At 42.1% G+C, this 22964-nt stretch overlaps 1 protein-coding gene across 6 annotated transcripts in view; it reads right to left on the reverse strand.

The window, feature by feature from the left end:
* Positions 1–21523, reverse strand: part of RNASE1 (ribonuclease A family member 1, pancreatic) — a 44847-nt gene extending 23324 nt beyond the window's left edge. The window contains exons 1-3 of one of the 6 annotated variants that reach the window (XR_013350501.1): positions 14499–14556; positions 14218–14398; positions 13610–14088 (exon numbers count right to left, since the gene is read on the reverse strand). Coding sequence is in view for 2 of the 6 variants with exons in the window: in XM_077845456.1 (XP_077701582.1) it covers positions 21174–21246 (73 nt within the window). In the remaining 4 variants the exon portion in view is untranslated. Of the gene's footprint in view, positions 1–11199; positions 11328–13609; positions 14133–14217; positions 14399–14498; positions 14557–21173 lie in introns of those variants that run through there. The other 5 variants (XR_013350500.1, XR_013350502.1, XR_013350503.1 and 2 more) reach the window with 5 other exon arrangements.
* Between the last annotated feature and the right edge of the window lie 1441 nt (positions 21524–22964).

A 22964-nucleotide genomic window follows, 5' to 3' on the forward strand; every position in this document is an offset into this window, starting at 1 on the left:
GTCAAAGCGGTGCCCCTGTGAGAGCCCTGGGATTCCATGTACAGACTGAGCACAATTCCACAGGGGTGATAGTGGGAGCCCTGGCTGTGCCTGAGTCTCCCAGGGGAAAAAATACGACAGATAAGTTTGTAAATAGGAAGCAAGGGGAGTGAAAGAAGGCTGGAGAAAGAGATGTCTAAACAGCGCAGCTCATCTTGCACCTAGAGGTTGCCTTTGGCTACTACCTTCTGTTTGGTAGGCAGAAGGTGTCCAGAAAGGTGAAGGGAGCCGATCCACAGCCGGGGCTATCTTATCTGCAGTCCCCCATCTTGCCCCATCTCCTGCACTCCCTCTCAAGAGCCCTGGATTCCTGCAAGGCTCCTGGGGGAAGCTGCCTCGAGACAGCTTCAAATCTCCCAGGTATACCCAGGCCGCAGAAAAAAGCACCATTGCAGATAACTTCACAGAGCTGGAGCTTGGTCAGCCAGCTCAGATGACTGGAGTTACAGCTGAATAATGAAATCATTATTGACTTAAGTTCTCAGTGAACAATGTAGTATTTGTTTAACATTTCTGAGCTCTTGGTGATTCTTCAAGTTTCAGAAAATACTCTCTTCCAGAACAAAGTATTTGAAGTTAGACTGGTGTGGGGAGTAAGGCAGGGAGGTCTGGGATTTGTCCTGAACTTTCACTGACCTTCCAGCCCCTTCCAGGCATGCCCTTTGTAATCAGTTCATCATGTCCGTTGACTAGTCTAAAGGAAAGAAAAGAGACCTCCCTCTGGGGTGGCCAGATATATATGCCTGCTTATCTGCATGTTACCATCTCAGTCTCAAAACCACTTTCTGCTCCTGATTCTATGCCCACTTAACTTCACATCTGACTTTGTGGAACATAATGTAGTGAAAAAAAGCACAGGCTTGAATTTGAGCCCCAAGGCAACAGCAGTACAACCGAAGGCTAACGACATCGTGTTGGTTATGCATCGCTGTACCGCACACTTACTAAACAACTTTTATTATCTCTGAGTTTATGGTTTAGGTATAAAACTGCAAACACATCCTAAACTTTTTTGGGTAGTCTTGTTCATTACAGTGGTGTGGGCAGAGCAATTCTCAAACTACGTTAGATGTATTACAAGAGTGAACAAATGAGCACAAGGGTTGATGATGTGAAGAGCCAGGGCTCACCCTGGACATGTGATTACAGAATGGGTGGAGGAAACAGAGGTGAGGAGGAAACTTTTTCCTCTACTCTCTTGGGTTCAGTGCCTGGGGACCTACAAATTAAACTGACAAAAGATAGGCTAACAAAAGGGGGGGAAAAGTAGTCATGTACATATATACAGCACCAAGAGTGAACCTTAATGTATTCTATGGACCTTGGTTGATTATGAGGTGTCGATGTGGTCCGTCAGTCATAACAAATGTGCCACTCTAGTATAGGATGTTGGTAGTGAGGGAGGCTGTGCATGTGAAGCATGGGGGCCAGAGGGCATATGAGAACTCTGTACTTTCTGCTCATTTTTTCTGTGACTCTAAAACTGTTCTAAAAAATTATATTTAGAAGTAAAAATTAAAAAGAGATGCTGATTTCTTCATAAGTTTCAAGGATCTAAAAGACAAAGACTGTGGAAATGTTACAGATTAAAAATGGCTAAAGAGATGTGGCAACTAAATGTGACACCTGACTCTAGGAACCTGTACTGGGAGAAAGCACACAGATGAGAGAGCGTATGTGATGCAGGAGAGGCTTCTGCGTAACCTCCAAGTCTGTACTTTCAGGCCCTCTGTGTGACAGCCGCAACCCATATCCCACACCAACCCTACAGCTCAAGTGCATAGGGATGACCCAGGAGATTAAAGCCATTGCTATACACAGGATGACCTAGAGTGGGGCAGGTGCAGTTTCAGGATTTGTCATCAGCAGAGAAATGAGAAGGCAGCCTTCATCTTAATCTAGAATGTGTGGACAGACCACATGGTGAGTAGAGTTCAATGACCTCATCCTGAGAACAAGCTGTCTAGCAGCTTCACATGGCGACCATGCACCCAAAGAGGATAGGCTGTTGCTCTCTGTGTGGCCAGACTGATCAGACCACGATAAATGAGGCTGATAAAGGAGAAGGCCACTCTCAGGAGGCCGCTGAGAAAGGAGGGGACGATCAAAGAGAAGATCTTTATTCCATCAGTAGCCTTTCATGATCACTCATGGGGAACGCTGATTCTTTCAAACACCAGTCCAAGTATTACACTTTTTTGGCAGAAAGAAAACCATATAGAGAGAGAACCAATGGAGAGAGAGCCCCTGTGTATCTTCCGTAATCCAGTGGGGGCATCTCACAGCCTTCTCTGTCACTCTCTAATGAGGGTTCTAAATCTCTGTGTTAGTGTTTTGAATGCAATTACTTTTTATCTATTCTCAGTATTTACAGTAAGTTAACATCTGTACAAAATCTGTCATTACTTAGCATAGTTTATTGTTGCCACCACTACCATCATTCCAATGCCTACTGCTCCTACTTACTGCTGCCAATGGCAGAACGCTTAGCATGACTCCTCAAGGGAAAGCATCACTCATTTCCTCTCTGTCTAGTACCAAGGCTCATTACATCCTTCTGTCCTCTGAAGGGAACCTCAGAACCCCACAGGCATGCCACCTCGCTCTGAGTCACAGTGGAGAGAGTGGTTGACCTGGGATTTGACTGCTGGTACTCAGGTTGGATCTCATAAACTCCTTGTAGTGAATTGATCCAAATTTCACTCAAATGAGAGTCTACAGTCAACATGGTCTCCCCTTTGAGAAATCTAGGCTTTCCTGGGGCAGTGAGTGGCTCAGTCGGTGAAGCCATCGACTCTTGATTTCAGCTCAGGTCATGATCTCAGGGTCATGGGATCAAGCCCCATGTCAGGCTCCAGGCTCAGCATGGAACCTCCTTGAGCTTCTCTCTCCTTCTCCCTCTGCTAGTCCCTTGTTCCCTGCTCCCACTCACTCTCTCTCAAATAAATAAGTAACAGAGGGTCTTTTTGTTGTTGCTGTTTTGTCTGTTTGTTTGTTTGTTTGTTTGTTTTTTCAATTCCTCATGGGCCGCTTTAAGGATGGTGGCCTTAGAAGTCTTTCTCTCTTTTCCTTATATTTTCATGATCTCCCCCCACCCACTATCACCACCACACATGCATGCTTTAATGTACTGATTCAATCCTTATCCTAACAGAAGTTAGGTCAGCATCCATTTCCTAGAGGGAATATCCTTATCTTTTATTTGTTCGAAAGGAAAGGAAGACACAGAAACTCCAATAGGAAAAATGAGGATTATACACCACGCAAATAGGAATGAATATCTGTTGGGGGTTCCCTTTCTTTTAATGAAAAGAGGGACCCCGGGGTCAGTGCCTAACAAGTTGCCTTTTCCACCAAGTGGCCCAATTGCAGTGACCTCAGAATGCATGGGCTATGCCATATGGCATTGTTACTACCTTGGTATTTGATAAGTTTCATTTAGGTCTTTGTTTTTCCTTTGTTAGTACAGATAGTTCCCAAAATGCCAAATGGATTTTCCATGCACATTGAGCTCTGTGGGGGTTAATGTGAGAGAGAAAAGATGAGACAAGGGCAGAGTTCACAGGTCTCAAACTTGATCTGATTAAACCTGAAAGAATTTTTCAAGGACATAATTCTTCTACATCTCTAACAATAAATATATTAAAGATTTTACTAAATTAGAATTATGTTTCAAATTGTTAGGTTCTAAGTAACTGATCAACATTCTAAAAATCTTATTTGTTTTGCAATTCTTAGGAATCAAGCTCTGTTATTCAGAGAAAGCCCTCCCTTCGTCCTCCCTGCAAATAGAGACCCATAAAGCTATGGAACCTTAAGAAGAGGCTTTCTGGACTTGGAAGGCTCACTGGCATCAGAGAATGGATGTACATCGAGGGAGAAAGGTTTCACAAAATTTCCCATGGGGTAACTTCATTCTGCAGCCTCATTCACAAACCCCTCCCCGTTCAGACTGTTCTCATGTCAACAACCCACCTCTCAGAAGAATAGAGGAGAGTGGGAATATGATTTCATGGTTATCTTGGAGGAGGAGTAGAGGAATTTCTTCATGTTACTCTTGTAGGTCTTGTGCCATCAAGGTCAATGACATGACCTTTCCATCAGCAATTGACAGCTTCTATCTGACAAGGCTGTAGTAACTGACTGGCATCATAAATTCCATTCAGAACTGTGTGCTCTTCCTATTGTCCCAGTTCACTGGCTAGTGTGACACCAAGATTACACTGAAACTGAAGAGCAAACGGGGGAAGATAAAGAATCCTAGGATCCAATGGGGATCATGAAATAAATCAAGAGCATTTTCCAGTTTATCAGGAATTACAGGGAAATGGGGTTCCAGGGCCTAAATGGCTGGAGACAAAGAACAAAATAAAGTTAAATTGAATTTATAACAGAGCTTTTCATGTTCTAGCATGCATTGCAAATATCTTAGAACCAATGACAATAAACAGATTTTTGTAAACTTTTCCGTAACACATAGGAACTCCTCTTTCTCAAGAGAGCATCCAGTGCTACTAAAGCTCCTGCAATACCCCTCCTCTAAGATCTAAGAGGATTAAGATCATTGACTAATCTGCATTAGTAAAATTACTTGGTCTTTATCTCTCCTCTCCCCACCCCAGTGGAGCACCTGTGGAATCTTCTGTTCCCACAATACTAATCTTCTAAGATAAGAGGGCATTAAAGACCTTTGAAACTCACTTTGTAGGAGAAGGAAAGAAAGGCAAACCACACGGCGCTGTGGCTCCATTTTAACCCCCACCCCCACCCCATGGCTCGACGGATGGTCCGACTGGTGGTTTCGAGAGCCTTCCGTAAAGCCTTCTTAACCAGGGCAGCGCTGCGTTCGTGAGCAGTAGGATCAAGTTCCCCTCCACACCACTACTTTTCAGAGGATTCATTAGGATACCTAAGATACTCACACATGCATTTTCCAACTTCCCCTTAATCATGTCCTCCACTTTGGGCTCTTGGTCACACAGAAACCCCTAAGACCGGCTACCGAGTAAAAGAAGCTGCTTCTTATCATGATATACTGAACTGTCTAAAGAGCTGGCTCCCAAGGAGAATGACCAGAGTCCAAGGCCAAATGTTTAGTTGATTCAGGCTGATGTCAGAATTCTAGAAGAACCAGCCCTGTGGGAGGAGAGACACCGCTGGAGGTTTCAAGCACTGCCTGGCACTCTTGGTCAGGTGGGAACCATGGTGTTTGCAGTGAATCGCCCGTTGAAGGGAGGCTCCTGCCAGCAGCAGGGAGGCTCTGGACAAACCGGAGCCAGCCTTCAACAGGAGAGCACTAGTAAGAGATTTGAAGCTCTAGGATTCTCACCATGGCACTGGTCCTAAAGAACAACTAGAGTTCAAAGCAGGAAACCCAGACAAATGATCACTGAGATATAGAGCAGAGAGTAGTACCACATACAATCAGTAGAATATTCTGATTTATATACTTACTGATGTTTGGCAAACTTGGGTCAGATGTAAACATGTCCCCCACTCATCAATCAAACAGCATGAACCAGGTCATGTACCAGGTCATAGGGATTCAAAGACACACCCCAGTCCCAGGGAGCCTCCAGTCCTGTGGACTCAGTGGAAAGGGGCTCCATGCAAGGCAAGACCAGACCGCAGGCATTAGGGAAGGAAGAGTGCCTGTCACACTGGGAGCTGTATCTTTTCATGGAGTCTTCCTTCTTGTCTCCTTATATCCTTCCTTCCTCCTTCTTTCCTCTTGTTGTCTCCTTTTGTCTCCTTTTCTTCCTTTCAGATGTCTCATATCCCCTGGCCTATTCCATTACATGGCTCACTCACATTTTACTATAGCACACGTGTGTCCCTGTTCTTAACACTATGTGCTGACCCGGAACACCCTAGAGACAATCAGCTGGGCATAACCTGGCTTGGGTATTATTAGTGGACCTTCACACATTTTTGTACTTTTACTTAATAAACTTTTAGACTATTTGAGAATGTTCATGTAGGAGATCCTGATTTATGTTAGAGTCTCTAGACTTCTATGTCAGAGAAATCCAGGAGCATCTGAATTCATGACAGTGCACAAGTAGTGAGAGCAAAGAGATGCATTCTAAGGGTGTTCACTTTCAAAATGATTCCATGTTTTCACTGAATTATCTTCCCAACTGTTAAGACCTGTAGCGCAGTAACTTCTAATTTCGGGCAATACAGTGGCTCTCAGGAATGTTGCCACTCAGTAGAAACTTCCTGATCCCCACTTTTTTGAGACTAAGGAAAGGATGCTGAAACATCAAGCAAATCACCTCCCTTCCCTGGCTCACCTCTCCTGTAAGACACACACCCACGCGCACACACACACACACACACACACACACACACCTCAAAAGGTCTCTTTAAGTTAGGCCAGGAGAGAACAGCTGAGGGGCACAATGCATGGACACCTCTACCTTTGCAGAAACTGCCACAGGTTCCTGCAACTGGATCTCACACTGCGACTTGAGGTAAATTGGATATTGTAGGCTTAAGGTCCGATCATTTCCTGTTCCTCCTATTCTGAGTCCTGAGTTCTAAGAGCTCAGAGACAGTGCTCAGAAATTTTTCAGTAAGAAAATTAAAAATTCAGTAAGATATATGCAAAGCAGGATATTTTGCTGAGATCTTACTTTTTCTTTCTTCTCTTGTAGTTTCCTCATTCCAGACTCTTCGTGTTCCCTTGGCTAAGGAATGTCTGCAGTCTTTGAAACTGGACATATTTGAAGTCAAACTTAATTTTATTATGTTTTGAGAAGCCTGACCCACCTTCCAAGCCCAGGAGATATAAAAAAAATCCGAAGAATAAAGAGGAAGTGGTTTCCACACTCTTAGAAATTGTCTGCAAAGAGTAAGTTCTCTAGAAATTCCCTGGGTCTGTCCATTTTATGTTCAGTCCATCTCTTCTCTTGTCTAAAATGAAGGTCTCTTGATCTAAATGCTATGCTCTCCCAGTCTAACCCTCTCAGTCCAAAAGATTTATTCCTGTTCATTATAACACATTCCACAATCAGAACTTTGGGCAGAAGGGAAAGTACAATTTATTTTTTTTCCTGCTCTATTGAGGTATAATTGACATTTAAAAACCTGCACATAGGGATCCCTGGGTGGCACAGTGGTTTAGTGCCTGCCTTTGGCCCAGGGCGCGATCCTGGAGACCCGGGATCGAATCCCACGTCGGGCTCCCGGTGCATGGAGCCTGCTTCTCCCTCTGCCTATGTCTCTGCCTCTCTCTCTCTCTCTGTGTGACTATCATAAATAAATAAAAATTAAAAAAAAAATAAAAACCTGCACATAATTAATGCATATAATAAGTTTGAACACATCTACACACTCATGTTACCATCACTTCCAAAAGTTTCTTTGTGTCTCTTTGTTGTTGTTGTTTTGTGGTAAAACTTAACCTGAGATCTAGCCTCCTAACAAAATTTTAAATACCCAAATACCTTGTTGTTTGCTACAGGCACTACATTGTACAGCAAACTTACTTAGCTTGTATAACTAACTAGATATACATTGAACAACTTTCCATGTCGCCCTCCCCCTATCTACAACTCTCCTGTGTCTATACATCTATTTTAGATACCTCTTTTATGAGGAATCATGCAGAGTTCATCCTTCTGTGACTGACCTATTTCACTTATAATGTTTTAAAGTTCCATCCACAGTGTTGCAAATGGTAGGATTTCCTTTTCAAGGTTGAAAAATAGTCTATTACATGTATATACCAATTTTTCTTTATTCATTCATCTGTTGATGGACATTTGGGTTGTTTCCATATCTTGGCTATTGTGAGTAATGCTGCAACGAGCATGAGGGTGCAGATCTCTGTTCAGGATCTTTTTTTTTTTTTTTCCTATTATGGGTCTATTTTTTAATTCACAAAACTTCTGGCACTATATGTGGTTTTGCTGTGGTTTTCCACAGCAAGCAATTTTCCAGTTCGCTGCAGGCACCAACGGGGTGTCCTGTAGTTTAATTTAATTCTCACAGTAACTACCTAGAGTTAGTACATATCTCACAGATTAAGGGTTCAGTTGCACAAGACTGTCCTCCACTTCAGACTCTGTCTGTCCAGGATCTTGACTTGAATTCTTTTGGATATATATCTAGAAGTGGAATTGCTGAATCAAATGGCAATTCCATTTTTTTAAATTTTGTTTGTTTGTTTTTTAAAGATTTTATTTATTTATTCATGAGAGACACAGAGAGAAAGAGGCAGAGACACAGGCAGAGGAAGAAGCAGGCCCCCCACAGGGAGCCTGACATGGGCCTCGATCCCCAAACCGGGATCATGCCCTGAGCCAAAGCAGATGCCCAACCACTGAGCCACCCAGGCATTGCATTTTTTATTTTTGAAGAAGAACCTCAGTAGTGTTTTTCACAGTGGCTGTAGCAATGTGCACTCCTATCGCTAGTGCAGAAGAGTTGTCTTTTCTCCATACCCACCACTGGTTATCTCTTATCTTTTTGATAAGAGCCATTCTAACAAGTGTGAAAGTTTTATCTCAATATCTTTTAACAAGTATGAAGTGGTTTTGTTTGCATTTCCTGATGGTTAATAATGTTAAGCATATTTTCATATACTTGTTGGCCATCTGTATGTCTTCTTTGAAGAGATGTCTATTCAAGTTTTTGCCCATTTTAAAATTGGATTAATTATTCTTTTTGCTATTGAGTTATATAGTTCCTAATATATTTAGAAATTAACCTCTAAAAAAAAGAAAGAAATTAACCTCTTATCAGATATATGAAAAATAAAAATAAAATTATCTCTGCAGATGACATGACCTTTTATGCAGAAAATCCTAAAGGCCACACACACACACATACACACACACACACAACTGATACAACTAATAAACATTCATTAAAATTACAGGATACAAAATCAGTTGCATTTCTATACACCAACAGCAAACCATCTGAAAAGGAAGTTAAGAAAACAATCCCACTACAACAGCACTAAAAAGAATAAAATGCTTAGGAATAAACCTAATCAAAGAGGTAGAAGACGTATATCTTGAAAACTATAAAACACTGATGATAGAAATTAAAGCAGACACAAATAAATGGAAAGACATCCTACGTTCATGGATTGGAAGAATTAATATTGTTAAGATGTTCATACTACTCAAATCAATCTACAGTTCCAATGCAATTTTTATCAAAATCCCAAAGACAATTTTTACAATTTTTTAAAAATTGCAATTAGGGCGCCTGGGTGGTGTAGTTGGTTAAATGATCAAATCTTGGTTTGGGCTTAGGTCTAGATCTCAGGGTCTTGAGAACAAGCTGCACATTGGGTTCCACATCCAGCAAGGAGTCTGCTTAAGTTTCTCTCTCCCTCTCCCTCTGCCCCTCCTGGCACTCACTTGCTTACTCTCTCTCTTTCTCTCTCTCTCTCTCCCTCTAAAAGAAACAAATAAATAATTTTTTAAAAATATAGTTATCTAGAGGGTGAAGCATTTTCCTTGAAGTCTCCTTGGGGAGAAAGAAGTGAACTAGCCCCACAAAAATCAGCCAAGAATTCTCTGAGCAACCCAGGGATTCCAAACATTGCTCTATCATTATCACCCACCTGGAGGAGGAGTCTAAAATTTTAGGCAAATGTGTGATTCTCATTACAGCAAGAAGAGGATTTGGTGAGGCTGTAAAGGATCTCAGAACATCTGATTTAAGGAGCCAATATCCTAAATAATATTTTTTTAAAAATTCTAATTAGAGAAGTGACACATATGCAACATAGAAATGTTAGGAAATTTGGAAAAATCACAAATCTTAAAAAAACAAAACAGGAATACCTGGGTGCTCAGTCAGTTAAGTGGCAGGCTTCAGCTCAGAGTCCTCGTGAAGGGGCAGAGGTAAAGTCTGCTTCACCTCTGCCCCTACCCACCTCATATGTTCATGCGCTCTCTCTCTCTCAAATATGTAAATAAAATATTTGAAACAAAACAAAACAACCCCCCCAAATCTAGTCAGCTGTAATCTCAACAAACAAAGAGGCTCCCTGCATGGAGCCTGATGTAGGACTCGGTCCCAGGTCTCCAGGATCACACCCTAGGCTGAAGGCAGCACTAAACCACTGAGCCACCCAGGCTGCCCAAGATTTTTTCTTTTTAATTTGAAGACAAGTTTACTGCATTTGACATTTATTGGAAGGCTAAATAAAATGACATTATCAGAGCTTTTGGTTTAGAAAATAAGCATACTCCCTCATGGAGAACAAAATCCAGTATTTTAGGATTATAACTCATATTGTCATGTAGTTACAATTTCCAATGTCCTTCATTCCTTGTCTACACAATTCATTCCTATTTCTACTTGTTGTCTTTTTTTTTCCTGTCTGAAGGACTTCCTTCAGGCAATGAACTCATTTAGTTTCTGCATATCTAAAAAAAGTCTTTGCTTAATAAGCCTAATAAGAGAGAGACATCTGTAAGTTTTATCAACAAAAAGGTACAAATAAAATGTCAGAACAGAAATCAGATGTTGGGGCAGCCCTGGTGGCTTAGCGATTTAGCACCACCTTTAGCCCAGGGCATGATCCTGGGGTCCCGGGATGGAGTTCCATGTCCGGCTCTCTGCATGGAGCCTGCTTCTCCCTCTGCCTGTCTCTCTCTCTCTCTCTCTCTAATAAATAAATCAAATCTTAAAAAAAAAGAAATCAGATGTTGTTCCAAATATTAAACAGATTATGAATAGCTTCATGCTGATATATTTATTTTTTTAAGTTTTAATTTAAATTCCAGTTAGTTAACATACACTGTAACATTAGTTTCAAAGGTACAATGTGGTGATTCAACAGTTCCATACAACACCTGGTTGTGCTAATACATCTAAATACTTTAGATGAAATGGATAAACTCCTAGATCAAAATGCACCCTGCTAAAGCTATCTCAAGAAGAAATAGAAAACTCATTATCTCCATAACCATTAAAAAAAATTGTAACAGAAATTGAAAATAGTCACAAAGAAAATGTTAGGGCCAGACACCACTACAGATGAGTTCTGTAAATAATAAAATAATACACAATTCCAATTATAGGAAATAGAAAAAGAAGGAATACTCCTCAAGTCATTTCTGAAGGCTAACTTATAACTTGGATACCAAAATCAGACAAGATGATACAAAAAATAATAATAATACATACCAATTTCACTCATGAACGCAAATGCAAAATAATATCCTTAAATATTAGCAAAGTCAACTCAGTTATATATAAAAAAAATAATTTAGCATAACTAAAAAGGATTTAAGCCAACGTTCGTTTAGTACTCTAAAATCAATTAATGTAATTCACTCCATTGTTAACCAGGAAAAGAAAGTGAAACTTAAAAGGAACAAAGACTTTTATTTGGGGTCTCAGAGTTACAATTCGGGGAGCACAGATTCCAGAATAATCAGAAAAGTGCCACTTCATGTGGGGGGAGAGCTATGGGTTTTTATGAAAAAGAAGGAAGAGGTAATTACATGATTTAGATAAAGAGAAGCAAAAAAAAAAACAAAAACAAAAAAAAAAACCTCTTAATTTGGTGCTAATCAGTTGAGCTGCTTCTGATTATTCTATCTTATTGATTACTTTATTGGTGCTATCAAATGAAATTGTCCCTGGTATGTATTAACTAATTTTACTGTCCTCACATGATCCTAATGCCAGTTGCCCGGTTGAAATTTTATGAGCAATTGCCTGTAAATTGCCGCTTCTGGCCCAGATCAAGGTTTCATTCGTTGAAAAGGAAACTGGAGTTGCTTACATCCAGAAATTTTATACCATTCCACACCACTGACTGATTGGGAGTTACTATATGACCGTTTCATTAGATGCAGAAAAAGTATTCAATAAATTTCACAATCTGTTCAAGGATGGAGACCTGAAAATGGCAGTCAACAAAAAACCCTTAGCACCAACGGGACTTACCACGATGGCCCCTTAAAGATTTAGAGAAAGCCCTTTTTTTAAAAAAGATTTTATTTTATTTATGAGAGAGAGAGAGAGAGGAAGGGGGAGGGGTAAAGGGAGAGGGAGAAGCAGACTCCCCGCTGAGCAGGAGGCCAACGTGGGCTCGATCCCAGGGCCCCGGATCCTGACCCGAGCACAAGGCAGACACTCAACCACTGAGCCACCCAGGCGCCCCTATCTCTCACATTCTGTAAATAGACTATTAAGGAAACATTACTACTTAGAAACAAGACCCTGGCAAGGCTGGTGTGTGAGAGTGGATGAGAACCCGAGGCGCCTGATGGATGGAACTTAGGTTAGTTAACCCTCCCGCACAGGCGGCCTCCCCCAGCACAGGCCGCAGCCAAGGACACTCAAGCTTTGGGGTAGACGCTTGTCCCTGGGCTTCTACCTGCTATCACATTCCTGTCGGGGCCTCAGACAGCCTCGGAGTTGGGGACACTCAACCCTGCCTTATAGTCTATTGTGAGGGTTAAATGAGGTAATTTAGGTAAATTCTTTTACAAATGGGAACTTTACAATTTGCTCCAGAATACGCTCATAATGAATGTAAAAATAAGTTAGTTGGCCATCCTAGCTAGCATCTCTGTTCGTCCACCATATATATTTTTTTAATTTTTTAAAAGATTTTATTTATATATATGACAGATGACAGAGCATGAGCACAGGAGAGGGGCAGAAGGGAGGGAGAAGCAGACTCCCCACTGAGCAGGGAGCCTGACACAGGGCTCGGTCACAGCACCCTGGGATCATGACCTGAGCCGAAGGCAGATGCCTAACTGACTGAGCCACCCATGTATCCCTTGTCCACTATATATTAAAATGACTATTACTGTAACTCTCCCCAGTATTAAAAGACCAGAGTTTAATCCAATTGATACTGACTTCTCCGACACCCATTACTACTACTACTACTACTACTACTACTACTAATAATAATAATATGTTGTGCCAAAAATGTTCACTTTTCCTAGGCTTCATTAGGTCCAGTAGCAGCAAGTGCATCTGGAAGGGTTTTCTGTTGTCAACCCACAGCACCCTGTCCCCTCTCCCATGCAGGAACTTCAGAACTTACCTCCAAGGAAGACAGCACGTGCACTACGGATAAGTATGTGGGACTTGATGTTACTGTTTTGTTCCAGGGTTCTAGCTTGTTTATACAAGTAAAAGTTTGGAAACAAACAGAATTTTCTGAATATGGGACTGGTTAAAATATAATGATACATCCTTAAACAGAAAACCAAACCAAACCAAACCAAACCAAACAAAAAACCCAGAAAACCATACAAATAGAAGGAAGTAGGCTTTTGCTACTGCATGAAGGATGCCAGTATGCCAAGATACATTCTTAGTGGGAAATAAGTAATGGTGCAATAAACTGCCTGTGAAATGTATTTGTAAGGGAAAAAGAGGAGAGAAACACGTGCACATATATATGTTAACAAGCTTTAAAAGGTGTGTAACATATGTGACTGTGTAAAGACTGAAAGGATAAAAAAAAAAAAACAAAAAACAAAAAAAACAAACCCTGAACTGTGTCTGGATAAGAAAATTAGAATCTAACAAACAAGGACCAAAGGAAAACATCCTTTTTACTAGATTTGCTTTTTTGATGTTTAATTTACATTTCCATTTGCACAGGTAATGCAGTCATACAGACTTAAAGGGCCGCCTCTCCATAGCGGTGGGAAGGACCCGGCAATGCAAAGGCCGAACAAAGGCGGGAGGTCAAGCCACCAGGGCAGCGGCCCAGTTGACCTGACGGCGCGAGGCCTCCTCCGCGGGGTGGGGGGGACCTCGGGGCCCACAGCGAGCGCGCGTCCTCTGAAGCCCAGCACTGCTCCGCCGTTTCCGAGCGCGCCGCCGAGGCAGCTCCGGGAGCCACCTGCTGGCGAGCCGAGGTCATGCGCATGACCTGAGTTCTAGTGGGAAAGGATTGCTCGGGCTGCTGTGATGAAGTTTAGGGTAGAAGCAGGGAGTCCAGGTTCCAGACTTTTATCATGATCCTGGTGGGAAGACATGGTCTCTCGGACTAAGTGGTAACAGTGGAGGAGGTTAGAGACGGCTGGATGCTAGACGCTGCATGAGTTTTGAAGGTGAAAACAACTGACTTTACTGACAGGCTGGAAGGGGGACAAAAAAAAAAAAAGAAAGGAATCAAGAACAGCCCCGGAACTGCTGGCCTCAAAATGGAAAGGATGACATTACCGTTGACCAAGGAGGGGAATGTTACTGGAGAAGCAGTTGTAGGAGAGGAAGAGAAGAGAAGGTCAGTCTTCCCGTCTGGGACATAGTAAGTTTGACGTGACAGGTCTATTAAACTGAATTGACAGAGATGTCCAGCAGACACTTGGAAATATGAGTCTGAAGTCCAGAGGAGAGAGCTGGCCTAAAGGTATGAATTTGGGAACTGTTGAAATCTCTATGGCATTTAAAGCCTTGAGACTGGGTAAGATCAGTGTGTGTAGATGGAGAAAGGACATACTGACCCTGGGGCTCCCCCAAATCCAAGTACCGGGAAGAAGAGAAGGAACTTCTGGAAGGGGCTGAAAACAAATGCTCTGTGAGGTCACAGAAGAGCCACAGTGGCGTTCGAGAAACCAGCCTGCGGCTTGACTGTCTGCCTTGGGGGCGCCAGGACTGATCTCAGGGTGCTTTTCATCCTGGCTTCTGTCATAAGAAGCCTCACCAAGGAGGAGGAGTGGTCACCTGTGCCAAGTGCTGCTGAGCGTGGAGAACCCACCCTGCCATAGAGGGGAGGGCTTCTCATTCGTATCCCCAGTGGTAGAGCTGAGGAGTCTGGGGGGTTGATCACACCGTTCTTGGCCTAGAAGAAGACAGTCTGGTCCAGAAGAGAGTAGGAAGAGGACCCACATCTGAGTCATGTTTTCTGTCCCCGAAGAGGAAATGAAGAGGCAGAGAGTAGGGCACCTGTGTCTCAATCCCCCTGGTTTCAGTCCCTCCTTCCCCAGACCCCAGGCCCTCAGCCCTTCCCAGTCTCTCCCATTCTCTTCTCTCCTCACTCTACTCCCCTGAGGAGTTCACCAAGTCATATCCTCCTTCCTCTTGCACACCCAGTCCCAGCTCCTGCCTCCTTCCTTCCCTCCATCCCTCTACCTGGAGACCTCTACAGGTTGCACGTAGACCCACCGCGTTTGTCTAATTGCCACACAGCCTCAGTGGAATCCTCATATCAAGGAGCCATGTATTTAATTCCCAGTTCTGTCAGCTAGACAAATGTCCTGTGTCAGCTAGACAAACGACACCCCCATTCTGGTCCTCAGCTCCTAAATGAAAGACTTAGAGAGAAAGACCTGACAAATTCCTTCCAGCTCAGACTCTCTGTAGTTCTCTGAATCCCTGATAAAAGAAATGAGTAGGTATGTGTGTGTGAAGAGTGTCTATGGAAAATGCAACTCGTGTTTCTGAATTTTTCTACTAATGTAAATCTGATTTTCTTAAAAGATTATACCTAAATCCAGAAGAAATAGCCTGGCTACCTGAAACAAAATTTATTATATATACACATATGTTTGTATGTATACTTATGTGATAGTTAATTTTATGTGTCAGCTTGATTAGGCCACAGGGTGCCTGGATATTTGATCAAACATTATTCTGGATATTTCTGTGAGGATGGTTTGGGGTAAGATTAATACATTTTTTAAAGTTTATTTATTTAAGTAACCTTTACACCCAATGTGGGGCTCGAACTCACAACCCCAAGATCAAGAGCCACATGCTCTCCTGACTGAGCCAGCCAAACACCCACCCTCTTTGTTTTTTTTTTTTTTTTCTTAAAGTTTGAGTACAGCAGAGTGCTCTCCCTAATGTGGGTGAGCCTCATCCAATCACTTGAAGGTCTGAATAGAATAAAAAGGTAGACCCTTCCCCCAAATGAAACAGAATTCTCCTCCTTGATGGGCTTCAACTGGACATGGGCTGCTTTCTGCCTCCTAACTTACCCTGGAGCATCAGCTGTCCCGGGGTCTCAAGCCTGCCTGCCTTCAGACTGGAACTACACCACCAACTCTCCTGCATCTCCAGGCCGCCGAATCACCTGTGAGGTCTTAGAACCTGCCAGCCTTCATCATTGCGTGAACCAGTTCCTTATAATGAATCTCTTATGTGTATCCTCTTGGCTCTGTTTCTCTGGAGAAACCTGACTAATGCAACATGTCTATTTATTATTGTTGCTTTGTTATTGTTGCTTTAAGATGATCAAGAAATCATGTAACTATTACATGGAAGGCAACATGCAAATCCGTATCCCTCAGAGCTGTTTTTCAATTGAGCAAGAGAAAGGTTCAGCACAGGAGACTACAGGGTGATCTTACGCCCCTGAGCCTGTCCAGGTGTGAAGAGTGGTGGTTGGCTAACGCCCTGGAGTCAACAAACATCCGTGGGGTAGTTTCCCTCCTTGCCTAACTCCAGTAGGGTTCAACCTCTGGTCTAATAGGAAAACAAGGGCCTAAAACTCATTAAACCTAAAAGGAAGCTTTGATGGATGGGTTCAGTGCAGCCTAAAATATCTCAGCATCACTCACAATTTGTATGCTTTGTGGAGTATTGGAAATGAACCAGGAGACGCGGCCTCTTCGGCGTACCTGTTTCACACCGGGCAATTGGGGTTAAGCCCCCCGATGATGCTGTTGAGTAGGTTACACTCTCTGCACGTCCTGGTGTTTTTACCTGTGCTTAGGATCTAGAGTAACCCACCGTCAGACTTAAGTCTGACCTAAGTCTGTGTATCTGGAAAGAATTTTACTGTTTTCCGGGCAGAAAAGACACACCTTGTCTGAGGTCATGACGTAGTAGGTGAATAGTAGGGCTGTGAGTCAAGCCCTTCTTAAAAAGCTCACGCACTTTAGCAGACAATGCAGCTTGTCCCTCTTGACGGAAGGATATGAGGCAAGTAGGAGAGAGGAGGGCATGATGCTCCATGCAGGAAAATACCCTGGCTTTGGGGGATGAACATATCTTAACAGTTAAGGGACCAACAATTTCTCAGAAAAGGCATCAAAGGGAAAGACCCAACTACTAAATATATCATTGGTAATGACTATTCTTGAAAAACAGCATTGTTGGCAAACAGGTTCAAATTGAGAAGCCAGACAATTACGGCATAGACCAGGTAAGCCTGTTTATCTTAGAGTCTCCCAGACGTCAGGAAACTGGCACCATGGCTCCCATCCCATCTGTATTATTAATTAACATTTCCTATTTTTATCAACACACTTTTTCACGCAGTTTAGTTCTAAGCAATGAAACATGTGAAACTGGAGATTTAGCGTATTGATTATTCATTTGCATTAAAATAAACACACGACAGTTCATGCTTTAAATATTTTTGTGCCCCACTTTACATCAATCATCTCACTTCCTACTCGTCATTCAGATTTCATATTTACAGAGTTTTATCTCAAGCTTTAAACTCAAACGTTACCTGGAAAACGTTTTCACAGAAGAAGGAAAGACCCAAAGACATTATGGAAAAAATGGAAGCCCAAGGTCAAAGATTTGGTCAGATTTATCCAATTCTGCTCAAAACCAAGCAGGCTCCATATTTTCATCATTATGGAAGTGTTTCGAATCGCTCACTAGAGATGTTCCTCATATTTTTCATAGAGTTAATAAAGAAGTAATTCTTGCAACAATTTATTTCATTTACTCTGATTCCACCAGGAGAGTAGTATGTTAGAAGCTGATTCAGTCTCAGTTTTAGCAAGACTCCCTAGCTGATAGTTACATTGAGGTAGTGGTGACCGTACATTTGGCTACTTTTAAGGAAGCCAGAATGCAAATTTTCTATGTGAAAATTCCCATTTGGATAAGTTACCACTAACTTCAAAACTCCTATTAAAAAATAAAAAAAAACAAGCAACAACAAAACCTACTGAATAAGCAAATCAGAGAGGCTCTTGAGCTGGCTATACCCCCTCTGACTGCAGTGTGTGGGCTTTGCCTCTCAAACACTCAAGTTCAGCTCTTTACCGGTTGAGACTAGAACCATTACTACTAGCATTACAGAGACTACAAGCATGACAGCATTACACTGTTCCTAATTCACTTTTACATCCTTATCACCTATCAAAATGCTTCACATACCACGTACGTGAATAAACTCGCTTAATAATCAAAGGAATTGAGGAATTTGACAAAACAAGATGACAAAGCAGATGACTAGCTCTGCATTCAGTCCTGTCCAGGTCAAAGTTTATGTCCATATTTAATATTTAAGGACGTCAATAACATGATTGCATTTTCAGATAATAAGAATATAGAAAGATAGTAAAAAAAATGATATGGGTTAGTTCTGTTGGAAGATGATATTATACTAGTTCAAGATTCTAATTCCAATTTTTCTCACTTAGGAGCTGGATCAGTGATTTAACATGTATATCTTAGCAGTTAGACCTTCCTCCCCTTTGTGCCTTTTTCCGTATCAATCCATTTATCAAGGTTGCCCATTTTTCCCTATTGCCCAGCAAACCCCTGCTCATCCTCATTGCCTTGCTCAGATGGAGCTTCCTCCTGGAAGCATTCCTGGATACAATAGGGAAAATAACTTCCTCCATCCCTTAAACTCCCACAAAACCACGTTCATACAAATGTTATTACTTCTACCATGCATCTGGTTTCTCTAATTTCCCATAAGCTACTTGGGGATCTTAATATACCCTATGAGTCACAGTTTCAGAAATAGAATGCTCAGTCCACAAACAGCTGGTTTATAAATAAAGATAAAATTCCCATTTTACATAGTGAAATAACAACCACTGGGAATATAAATAACAGGTGTGTGGAAAACAGCATACATGTGAACTAACACAAGATTCTAGAAACTTAGTGTCCCTTACACAACACTCATTCTTTTTGAGATCTCACAGGATGACCTCTGTGTTTTTTCAGGTTGTTAGCTGACATAGAGTAGAGGCAGCAATCAGGTAAGACTAAAAATGAGAGAAAGTCAATCCAGTGCAAGTGAAGCAGAGGGGAAAAAAAAACAGAAAGAACTTAACGAAATACTTTAACAATCTGCAAATTTTTGAACAGTAAGAAATTCAAAGACTCAAGTTTCCAGCAGTGGGAGGTGATGAGATGGAGAATGTCTGTTTGAAGAAAAAAAGGGGATATGACTAAAAACAAAAAGGAATATGGGTTCCTCTTTGCAAATGGTCCCTCCTTATTCTATTTTTTCGATGTTAGGCCTCTGTGTAATGTATTTTTTCTATGTTAGGCTGGTAGCCTCCTTTGGTAGGCTGGAGTAGGATTAAAAAGAAGGGGAGTCAGGGAACTGACCCGGCCTGTAGAATCTCAGGAGGTTTGATTGATGGCTGATGCCCATAGTACCTTTAGAGCTAGGGTAAAGGCATCTTCACAAGTTCAAAGTGTAAATTTGGAACAAGAATTGTACAAGAAAAATAGGATAGCACCTCCCATAATACATTCTCCTCCTTTCCTGATTTTAGGCCCTAACACAGAGTTTGGCACATCTAATGCAGTTAGTAAAGAACTCCACTAATTCAGAAATGAAAAATAATTTCCATTTTACAGATACCTTTTCCTACTATACACCTTTTTCTCTTCCTTCTTTTCTCTCTCTTTCTCCATCCTTTTCTTCTCATATTTCTTCTTCATTTTTTTTTTTAAGTAGGCTCCACACCCAGCACGGAGCCCAACTCAGGGCTTGAACTCATGACCCTGACATCAAGACCTGAGCTGAGATCAAAAGTCAGATGCTTAACCGGTGGAGCCACTCAGGCACCCCTCTCTTCTTTATTTTCTAGACAACTTCCAGGATGGGAGGGGCCATTCCCAGTGATTCTCAAAAATACTGACATATCCTTCCAGAAAGTTGTCTCCTGAATGGGTCCCTATTGTAAGATAATATATTAGAATTAGAAACAGTATTTCTAGAACATGTGGAGAAGTTAATGAGTTAATGACAAATATAAGTTTCCTTCTTGGGACTCCTTTCCTGAGTCTAGACTGGAAACTACTAAGTTAGTTGTTGGACAATGGGATACCCTGACCCAGATGGTTGCAACAAGATAATTTTAAGATTTTCTTCAGTCACAAACTGAGCAAGAAGATGTCTACATCTTCTCCCTGCTATGCCATTGTGGCCCTCATGTCAAAGTCCCAGTCCATTAAGAGAGATATGAGAGACTCCCAGTTGGAGCCCAATGTTTGGCTTTTCTTCTAAGGCTTATCATGAACTAAAATCCATGCTGCACCTCTAAAGAAGCTTCTACATGAACATGACTCATATTCTGAAGATGTCAGGGTTCTGTTCATGCCATCCCACGCAGAGACTAGCACTGTTCTGTGATGCCATGTGGACTGGTGCTCTGGTGCTCCTTTGTCCTATATCCGTAGAGAGCCCTGGCTGGGCCGACCCCAGCCAGAGTTTTAAAAATCTATGACCCTAGGGTATCTGACTGGCTCAGTCAGTAGAGCATGTGACTCTTGATCTCAGGGTTGTGGGTTTGAGCCCCATGTTGGGCATGAAGATTACTTAAAGAAGAATAAAAATTAAAAATAAGTTGTCAACAACAGCAAGAAACTATGATCCCTCTGGAACCAGCGTGCCCAACAAAGGTTTTTGCCGAAGGAGCCAGATCCATTGGGCAAACCTCTGTCCTGCAGCAGGGTGCTCTGTGATTGAACTAGTTTCACTAGCAGCACGACAACGTTGCCCTTAAGCATGAGTTCATCAGCCATATCACAAAACAAGGAAAGCCATTGCACTGAAAGACCATGTACCAATCCACGGGATTTCTTCCTAGTTGGGACTGAGAGGCATCAGGATGCAGATGGACTTGTGCCTGTCCCTGCCTTAGGCTAAGAGGCTGAGGCCTCCTCCCCTGGTATCTGCCATCCAAGAGACAAATAAGCCCCAGGGAGTCAGAAGGGAAAAAATGTGATCAGTTTTGTCTGATTTGCCAGTCTTCTTTACAAAATTAATCATAAAATTTACATTTAAGATATCTTGTATTGTAAAAAAGAAAGTGGAGGTGGGCAGGGAGAGAGGGAGAAAAAGAAAACAATAAAATAGAAAGAAATAAATCAGTAAGAGACACGAGACCAAGAACAAAAAAGGAAAATTTCAACAGCATCTGTCCTCCTAGTGGCCCAAGCGGAGGGAAGGGAGTACTCACCGAGCCTCACAGACAGGTGTCGATCAGATAGATGTCCTTGCCTCAGGAAACTTTGAGCGCCTACCACAACCATGTACAGTGGGAAACACCGGGAATAAGAGGATAGGTCAGGCTGGCTCCCACTGCTGCAGGAGAGCCAACAATGACTAAGAAGCCAGACAGGTCACACTGAAGGGCCACTCCCCTGGTTGTAATCTCTCCCAGCCTACGTGAAACCCAAGCCTCCGTGCTCGTCTCCTATCCTGAGCTCCTATCCTGAGCTCGTCTCCTGTTGGGCAAAGCCTCTGCATAGGCCTTTGGATGGTTGGCCCTGATGACAGCAAGTGAGATCTGGGGACTTCCTTGGACAAAGTATGCACCAGCACCCCTTTCACAGAGCACAGTGCATGCCCATGATTTGGACAGAGGCATCTGGGGCCATGACACGGTCTCAGCTATGTGAGTAGAAGGCTGAGGGCAAGAAGTGTGGGATTTAGTCCAGATCTTCTTCAATTAGCTGACTGTAGACTCTTGGGAGATCCTCACCTCTTTTCTTCACCTTCAAAACAGCCTGTGAATGTGTGTAAATTTGGTTCACATTATGATTAAATGAAATAAAATCATTGTATTTGCATGGTGCATTATAAACATAAGTCTCCACATGTAAAAATTTAAATATATAATATTATATTGTGTGTGTGTATATATATATATATATATATATAATAGTCAAAACAACTTTTGCATTTGAGCAAGATGAAAGATTAGCACAGAAGAGCGAGGGGTGATTTCAGGAGTAAGAACCTCTGAGACCATCAGGTTAGTGGACTTGCTAATAGCCTGAAGAGGTCAATCCCTCAGCAAGTATTAATTTAGTGGTTTCATTTCTCAGATATCTCTAAAGCAGGAAGCTTTTCTCTTCTTGCTCTCAGCTACCTCTAGCCCAATAGAAAGCAAGAGGGCAAAATATCTTTAACTTTAGGAAGATGTCCTGGGTGGTGAATTGTTGTGATACATAGCTTAGGTCCCCTCAGCGTCCTTCTCCCTTTACCTGCTCTGTGGCTATCTAAGAAAGCATAGAAATAAAGAAAGAAACCACTAACACTTCTAAACACTTATTTTGCATCAGGCATACACACACACACACACAAATATCCTATATACATATAGAGATTTACTATACATTTCTTACATATTTATAAATATATGCTGCATGTATTTGCTGCATAGCAAATGATCTGAGTGACTTAAAGCAGCAATTTTTAAAATTAATTTTCATTATTATGTAAATTGGCTGAACTCAGGTTAGCTCAACCCTGAACAGCCCTGGTGTCAGCTGGACTGGATCTTGCGGTTATCATTTAAGATGACTTCACTCACATACTGAGTCCCCTAGATGGGATGATGGACACTGGGCCTTTCTCTCCTGGTGTTCACTCACCTGCCAGGATCCTTCTTCCCAAATAGTTCTCTAGAAAGATAGCTGAATTTCTTTATGTGGTGCTCGGAGCTCCAAGAGAGTGAACACAAGTCACAACACCCAAACCCACTTTCCATTAGTCAAAGCAGCCTAGAGTTAGTGTCAGAGAGGATTACACAAGGTCATATATGTAGTGTGATATATTGGGGGCTATTCTAGAATAACCTACAACAGAGGAAAAGAATATCCTACCACAGCCCCAACCATTCGTATCTCACCAGGACCTCCCCATTCAGGTGGCATTAGGGGTTCTGTTATCACTGCAGCCTCCATCCCAAATGGAGCAGATTTACAAGGTCTTTTTGGCAGCCATTCTGGACCTTCTGATATGC

The sequence above is a fragment of the Canis aureus genome, chromosome 13, assembly GCF_053574225.1.
Source record: "Canis aureus isolate CA01 chromosome 13, VMU_Caureus_v.1.0, whole genome shotgun sequence".
Classification (NCBI taxonomy): Eukaryota; Metazoa; Chordata; class Mammalia; order Carnivora; family Canidae; genus Canis; species Canis aureus.